At 34.4% G+C, this 9,208-nt stretch overlaps 1 protein-coding gene across 1 annotated transcript; it reads left to right on the forward strand.

Annotated features, from left to right (window-relative positions):
* Positions 1-8,466: 8,466 nt before the first annotated feature.
* On the forward strand, positions 8,467-8,946 carry LOC114170268 (protein FAR1-RELATED SEQUENCE 5-like). Its single transcript, XM_028055753.2, has one exon. The coding sequence runs from the start codon at positions 8,467-8,469 to the stop codon at positions 8,944-8,946; it is 480 nt and encodes a 159-aa protein (XP_027911554.2).
* Positions 8,947-9,208: the final 262 nt, after the last annotated feature.

A 9,208-nucleotide genomic window follows, 5' to 3' on the forward strand; every position in this document is an offset into this window, starting at 1 on the left:
ATGTATCGACTGGGAAGAGGTCAACTGAACATATATATATATATATATATATATATATATATATATATATATATATATATATATATATATATATATATATATATGTGTGTGTGTGTGTGTGTGTATATATGTGTATATATATGTATATACACATATATACACATATATATACATATATATATATATATATATATGTATATGTATATATACATATACATATATATATACATACATATATATATATACATATATATATATATATATATATGTATATATATATATATATATATATATATATATATATATATATATATATATATATATGTATGTATATATATATATTGTCCTGTTATATATATTCAACTCCAGGACCAATGAACCTGAGGTACCCTTGAAATATAGTTATACTAGTTTAGTTAAATAATTAAAAAATATTTATTACTTTATACTCTACGTACTTGTATTTTATAGGAAAATGATAAAGTGACTCCATATTTTGACTCCATACTTGACTCCATGACGTGGCCTGCATAGGTGGAGTTTATTTTTTAAATTAAAATTAATTTTATTTAAAACATCTTACTTGAGACGTGGCACGTTTTGGAGAGTGGGTGTAGGCGTGAATATTGAGCGGGTCAGAAACACATTTTGGAGAGTGATTTTGGGCGTCAAAATTGAAAGGGTGGGAAATTAGGTTTAGCTTGGGGAGTGGGTTGCGCAGAGAAAGAAAAAACGAAAAAAAAGGGAAAAGAAAGAAAGAAAGGGAAAACCCACTCGAAAGGAGAAAGGAAGAAAGGAGAAAGGAAGAAAGGAGAATAAGTGTGTTGTAGTGAGTCGAAGAAGACGAAGGGAGAAGACGAAGAGAGAAGACGAAGAGAGAAGACGAAGGGAGAAGACGATCCTCCCAGAGTTAGGGTTTTTGTTCGTCTCCATTGTTGGATTGAGCATCGTGATTCGTAGGTATGTTTTTTTTTGTGCGTTTCTCCACTACTCCAACAGGTTTGTGGTATTTTTTTTCGAAGTCGTCGTTGTGGGTTTTTTGGTTAAGGATCTGAGATTTTTTTTTGGTTTTCGCCGGCATAGTCGAGTGACTTATTTTTTAAAGACAAATTTAACATCTATCTTGTACAGGTGAATAACCACAACACTATAATCGAAGACGAAGCTTGCGAAGTTAGGGTTTTTGGTGCTTTCATTTGTTCGATTCAGGCGGTGGTTGGTAAGTTTGTGTTATTTTTCCATTTCTGTGATTTTGGTGCTTTGATAGGTGCATGAATACTAGTTTTCTAACTAGGTTGATGAAATCTGTCTTATTTTATTGTGATGACCTGTTTGCTCACAAGTGATGACTTGTGCTGCATTTTGTGCAATAATGTGATTTGACTCAATTTTATGAATTCATACCAGTCAATAGTTGATTATCGGGTGATTAACTATGGGTAATATGCGTTCATTTGTAGTTATTTCTTTGATGTGGTTTCATACCCAAGTGGGTTAAAGTTGTATGATTTATTTATGATGACTTGTGTGCATCCAAGTGATGAGTTGTGCTGCATTTTTTGCAATCATGTGGTTTGACTCAATCTTTTTAACTTCTATATTATATTATTCCATAATTGATTATTGGGTGATTCTGTTTGGATAATGTGAGTTAATTTGTAATTATCTCTTTGATGTTGTTTCATTGCCAACTTGATTACACTTGTGTGATGTATGAGTGATGACCTGTTTGGTCACAAGTGATGATCTGTGTTGTATTTTCTGGAAGTGTGTGGTATGACTAAATTTTTGTGATCTTTCATGTGATAGCACTCAATAGTTGATTATGGGGTGATTAAGTATGGGTAATATGCAGGTGATTAAGTATGGGTAATATGCGCTCATTTGTAGTTATCTCTTTGATGTGGTTTCAAACCCAAGTGCATTAAAGTTGTATGATTTATTGATGATGACTTGTGTGCATCCAAGTGATGAGTTGTGCTGCATTTTTTGCAATCATGTGGTTTGACTTAATCTTTTTGATCTTCCATATTATTTTATTCCATAATTGGTTATTGGGTGATTCTGTTAGGATAATGTGAGTTAATTTGTAATTATCTCTTTGATGTTGTTTCATTGCCAACTTGATTACACTTGTGTGATGTATGAGTGATGACCTGTTTGGTCACAAGTGATGATCTATGTTGTATATTCTGGAAGTGTGTGGCATGACTGAATTTTTGTGATCTTTCATGTGATAGCACTCAATAGTTGATTATGGGGTGATTAAGTATGGGTAATATGCAGGTGATTAAGTATGGGTAATATGCGTTCATTTGTAGTTATCTCTTTGATGTGGTTTCAAACCCAAGTGGATTAAAGTTGTATGATTTATTGATGATGACTTGTGTGCATCCAAGTGATGAGTTGTGCTGCCTTTTTTGCAATCATGTGGTTTGACTCAATCTTTTTGATCTTCCATATTATTTTATTCCATAATTGATTATTGGGTGATTCTGTTTGGATAATGTAAGTTAATTTGTAATTATCTCTTTGATGTTGTTTCATTGCCAACTTGATTACACTTGGGTGATGTATGAGTGATGACCTGTTTGGTCACAAGTGATGATCTGTGTTGTATTTTCTGGAAGCGTGTGGTATGACTGAATTTTCGTGATCTTTCATGTGATAGCACTCAATAGTTGATTATGGGGTGATTAAGTATGGGTAATATACAGGTGATTAAGTATGGGTAATATGCGTTCATTTGTTATTATCTCTTTGATGTGGTTTCAAACCCAAGTGGATTAAAGTTGTATGATTTATTGATGATGACTTGTGTGCATCCAAGTGATGAGGTGTGCTGCATTTTTTGCAATCATGTGGTTTGACTCAATCTTTTGAACTTCCATATTATTTTATTCCATAATTGATTATTGGGTGATTCTGTTTGGTCATAAGTGATGATGACCTGTTTGCTCATAAGTGATGACTTATGTTGAATTTTTTGGAAGCATGTGCTATGAATCAATTTTTTCATGTTTCATGTGATACCAGTCAATACTTGATTATGGGCTGATTACATGGGGTTATGTATTCAGGTCATAAATATGGCTGCAGTCAGTGAGGGAAGTGAATTCAATGTTGACCGCAAAGTATGATAAATTTTGGAGTTGAATTTATTTTCAAATTGGTTCTGATAAAAATGACATAACTATTTTTTTTATTGTTCCATATCTGTTTTAGGCATTCATGCCGGACAAAATTGATTGGTAGTTTGAATAAGAAGTTAGCAGATGAGCAAAAATCATTTATCCAAGGAACACTACTTGGATGGATGGTTGAGTTGAAAGAGTATGTTAAAATATCTAGAAATCTTTTGAGTCCGTTAATCAGTAGGTGGGTGGAAAGGTTGGGGGGTTTCACATGAGTGTAGAAGTTGTTGGATTTACCTATTTAGATGTATGTCTTGGTTTAGGTTTGAGGGTGGTTGGTGAGAACATTGATTTAAACCAGGAAGGGTTAAATAGTGATTCAAGGAATTTATTTGGAGCTTCCAAAGTTGTTGATATCGAAATGGTATATGATTACATCTTAAAACATATTAAAGTGCTTTGTTTAGAAGATTTTGGTAAGCTTTACCTTTTGTTAGCAATTTCTGAGTTTTTGTTGCCCAATCGTAGTGGAACAGTTTTTTCTATTTTGTTCAACATTATTGATGACCTTGGTAGTATTGGGAAATTTAATTGTGGTCGAGTGGTGTATGAGTTTTTGGTTGGCATTATATGTGAAGCTAAATTGTTCTTGAAGGAGAAACAAAGTACCAAACACTTCCATGTAGCTAGATGTGTTTATTTGTTACAGGTACTGTATGTTAAATTAATTTCAAACTTGTTTGATCAGTTTAAAATATTTGGTTATGAGTTTTGACTGATTTTGATTACAATTTTGGCAGTTATGGTCTTTTGACCATTTTTTGATTCCGAATTTAAAGGATTGTCAGCGCACGACAAAGTTTCCCAGAATCTTGCATTGGATGGAAATGAAAGCAGGGAACAATGTAATTAAAAGGAGTTTGACAAATAACACTGTAAGTTGGGTATTTTGTGGTTTGATTTTTTTTCTAAATCTGTCATCTATATTGATTGAAGTTTGTTGTGAATTGTTTCAGGTTGTTGCAGATGTTGCTGCCTCTGCAGAAGAGCTGACCAATCCCTTCGTTAAAGAAGGTTTTGAGGTATATGGACGTCAAACTAAGGGTACTAAAATAGTTAACTTAATTAAAGTTGTTGAACAACAAGAAAGTGTACTAGGGGATTGCAAAAAGAACTTGAAGACTTGAATGCAATGATGATTGAGAGGAAGAACCAGCGCTAGCATCAGCAGGGCAAAATGAAGTTTTCTGAGTTTGGTGAAGCAAGTGCTAGTCATTCGCAAACACCTAATTCGAACCACCCCACTGGCTGCATTGAATTTGGCAATTCTAGTGACATGGGTCATGTGGAAGAAGTTCATTTTCCAAATCAGGAAGCACAAGAATCCGAACAAAGCAACATGTATGTGCGATGAAGAGATGGTCCTCGGTTGCGTGTTAGGAGTATGGCCATAAGAACTCCTTTTGCAACATTTAGTTGGAGGAAGCACCATAAGTAGTTGATTTAGAGATTTTATGTTTGTTGTAATTTGGATTTCTATTGCTAAATTTGGTATTTTTTATGTTTAGACATTGTGGACGTGATTGATGACAATTTCCTTGTTTGGCTTAGTCATTGATTTATGGAATTCTGAGTGGTTTATGTTAAGTGATAGTTGGATGTTGTTCATCTTAATTTTTATTAAGTGCAACTAAATTTTATAGCAGATGAACAGCGAATACGTATGTGGTCCAAAATTTAGTAATATTGGTTACCACACAGATGACAAATCAATAATTATGTGCAAGATGTTGTTCACAGGTCAACACTTAAGATATGATTGATCTACATTTAAAAATCTAAGAGTTATTATGTCTAATTTTTTGGACCAGGTCACTACTTAATTGTTCTTGAGTCATCATATAATTTGAATACAGATAACAAAAATATCATGTTGGAGTTGTGGATGAATTATGCCACACATAGTTTGTTGTTGTTTAATATGTTTCATATACGCAATAAAGGTGTTATATTTCATTAAGTATGGAGTAGTTATTATCAATTATCACACACCCACTTTGGTAAGGTTTACTTTCGTAAAATTTATGTTAGCAGAGACCACGAATTTGGAAGGTGTGCAAAATGTTTATTGTAAGTCAGCACTTAATACTTCATTGATAACCAATTATTATTGTCAGTGTTAGGCATGTATGTTATGTTCCACTTGTACCACAATTTTCCCACATATTCATCATGGGCAGTAGCCTACATTAAATTTTACTTTATTTATGTGATTGATTGTAAGTGAGTTTCATACTATAACCTTTTTCATAGATCAAAAATTATGAAGGTGTGCATAATCTTTGTCGGTGGTCAATAGTTAATTGTACATAGATGATCATATAATAAGTTAAACTGACAGTTACATGGATATCACAGTGATAAAATAAGTTTAATATCATAGATGTAGTAGATCCACTAAAGTTAAAAATAAATAGCATAAAAATTGAAGACATTAAACAGCCATGAGTTATGTAAGTGATATATTATCCAGAACATAAGATTGAACTTTAGAACTCTCCCCAACCTCAAGACATGAAATATTGATGGATGGAGGAACCATCCTCTGTAGTATATCCTCCACATTAGCAGTATTAGTAGGCTCCACGCTGGGCTGCAAATTGGGTCCCATATTTGTGTTGTCATTTGCGTTTGGACTGGAATTTATACTGGGCTGGGCATTGGCTTCCACATTTTGTTTGACAACATAGTTAAGTCGCACCACAAGCATAGAAGTTTGAACTTCTTCTTCAGTTGGATGAGTGATGTCATACTTGAAAACCTACAAATGTCATGAATGGTTATATTGTGTGACTTGAAGACATGGTATGAATTAAAAAAAACATATATTTGTTTGAAGATTAGTTATTTACCTTGACAATGTTCCTAAGTGTTATGTTGAGGTACCCAAAAGGTCTGAATATAGCAACCTATTGAATCAAAATTCATAAAATTTAATGAGTAATTGTACAAGAAGAGGAAAAATAATCAAGAGACATAATTTCATAGTTTACTTATTTCTTTCAACAATAATACAGAGCCAACACCAATGTCACTACCAAACTCACGATCTGATAGAACTTTATTGTGTAGGCTTGCCTTGGCTGTATCAGTAGGGTCCTGACATAGTCATTTTACACATAAGCAATAACTAAATAATGGACTGCACCAAAATCACTAAATCAAAAATAACCTTAATAGTGATGAGCATGTCCCCCAGCCCGTTTGGTTTGCACTCTTTGACAACACAAGCAACAAAAGACATTCTATTCATTGATTTCTTCTTTGATAGTGGAGTTATATTTTTAATGTCTCAGTCGTCAATTAAACCTGGAAATTATGCGATATTAATTAATGAAAATTTTATCCTATAAACTTCAATAGCATTGGTTTTGTAGTAAGGAGAAAATGCTAACCGTGGTGTTTGATGAATTTTTCTGCCCATGTCCATGCATTGATATAGAAATCTCGTGCACGACTAGCAACAGCCATGTTGTTTAAAAACTCTTGTGTATTATGGGTTTCATTTAACTCTCTGTTAAGCAAAATAGCTTGGGCATGTCCAGTAGGGCCAGGGATGAAAGTAATGTTACCATTGCACTGTTCCAAAAATTCTTTCAAAATAGAATCTTCAACAGCAAGAGCCTCCCAAGGATCCATTTTTGCACTTTTGCACTTAATACCTAAGACGAAAGCAAAAAAAAAATGGTTAGGCACTGATATTTTAACGTAATTAATGGGCAAGGTGGTGTGCGATAATTGAATGCACCTACATAAGTGTGGTTGAAGTATAAAGACCGGCAACATGAGGATGCTTTTATAGACTTTAAAACATAACTCTAAATTACCAATGTGCCCTTCAATTGCTTTTTGAACACAGCAAATTTAAAGCTCTCTCATTTTGATCTGTTTGAAAGAGTGTGCCCTGTTACATTGCTTCTCACCCACCGCACACATAATCATTAAATGACGTTTACTTCCTCCAACCTCCATCTTCAGAAGACGTTTGATTTCAATGCGGGAGAAACCAACCATGGCAAAAAGCAATAAATGTTGAAACTAACATTCCGCACCTCCACAGAGAAGTTTCGCATATACCCGTCCAAAGAATCGAGGTATGTACTATTGTGGTAAACGCTGTTTGAAGGTTAATACAAACCTAGAAAACCTAAAAATCAATTTTTTTTCCTTAAGGGAATGAATGCATTTAATGCTTTGTATAGTAAGGTGATGTTGTATGGTTTTCGAAGTACCCTTACTAAAGTGGACATAAAAGATACTTTGTCCTACTGTGTGTGTTGGTGCATTAGAAATGAGATTACTATGTCATAAATTTTTTCAAACCTAAGAGAGTTTTATGAATTACCTGTAGATGGATTACGTACAAGAAAACGCAATAGGTTTGGAGGACATCAATTTATTAGAAGAAGATGGTGATAGTGGAACTATCTTGGACGAGGAAGGTATTGATAAGGAAGACAACGAACAATAGTGTGAGGATGTCGTTTCTCCGTGTGTTGGGTATGCGTATTCACAAGAGCTTTCGTTCTTTGGTGTGTGATGCAGGGGGTTTGAGAACTTGGATTTTGTCGAAAGAGACGCAAGAAACTATATTGGTCAGCAACGTCGCACTTTAGGGAAGGAAGGTGACAGACAAGCTTTATTAAATCATTTTTCCAGTATGAGGCACTTGAACAAAGACTTCTTTTTTGAAATTGATGTTGATGCAGATAATCGCATAAGCAATATATTTTGGGCAGACAGAAAGAGTCGGACTGCATATTTTGGTGACATTGTGTCCTTCGACACCACATACTTAACTAATAAGTACGATATGCCTTTTGCACCATTTGTGGGTGTTAATCACCATGGTCATTCAATCTTATTAGGGTGTGGGCTTCTATGTGCTGAAGATATTGGTACGTTTGTGTGGCTATTTCGAAGTTGGTTGCGATGCATGGGAAATAAAGCCCCTGAAGGAATTGTCACTAATCAATGCAGGGCGATGCAAAATGCCATTGAAATTGTCTTCCCCAACACACGACATCGTTGGTGCCTTTGGCACATCATGAAAAAACTACCAGAAAAATTAGTGGGATATACCAAATACATGGAAATCAAGCATGGTGTAAAAGAATTGGTATATGAGTCAGATAGTGCTGAAGATTTTGAGAATGGGTAGGCAAAGTTCATTGAAAAGTATGATCTTCAACTTAATTAATGGCTTTACACTCTTTACGAAGAAAGACGTCGATGGGTTTCTTGTTATTTGAAATGTCATTTTTGGGCAAGCATGTCCACAACTCAAAGAAGTGAGGGAATGAATGCCTTCTTTGATGGGTTCATCAACTCTACTACAACACTCAAACAGTTTGTTGTCCAATATGACAATGCCCTTCTTTCTAAGGCGGAGAAAGAGTGCGAAGCAGATTTTGCTTCTGCTAATAGTACCCTTCCATGTGGGTCCCAGTCATTTATTGAGAGACAATTTCAAGATGAATACACTCATGCGAAGTTTAGTGAAGTGCAAAATGAGCTTAGGTGTAAGATGAATTGTAATATCAAAAGTGTTGAAGTTCATGGTTGTAAGGCAAAATATATTGTTAAAGAGGTGTTGATATGGAAAGACCAAAGTGCAGACAAATTTAATGAAGTTATATTTGATGTTGTGACAAAAGACATTGAATGCACTTGTCGGCTTTTTGAGTTTAGAGGAGTTCTTTGCCACCACAGCTTGATGGTCCTTGCCCAAGAGGAGGTAAAACTAGTATAACAAAAGTATATTTTGAGTCGATGGAGCAAATGCATATTGCGAAGGCATACTTTGATAATAGCATCATATTACACTAAGAAAGACGAACCCACTGTTCATAGGTATGACTTATTGTGTAAAAAGTTCTATGACATTGCTGAGTTTGCATGCCAAAGCGAGAGGGGTACAAAATTTTTGTGTTCCCAATTAGACTTATTATCAAGGAATCCTTTGTTATCTTGTTCCACAATATTACGAAACTGTGAACAAACAAATGTGCAAA

The sequence above is a fragment of the Vigna unguiculata genome, chromosome 8, assembly GCF_037176805.1.
Source record: "Vigna unguiculata cultivar grain cowpea cultivar isolate G323 ecotype 2 chromosome 8, ASM3717680v1, whole genome shotgun sequence".
NCBI lineage: Eukaryota > Viridiplantae > Streptophyta > Magnoliopsida > Fabales > Fabaceae > Vigna > Vigna unguiculata.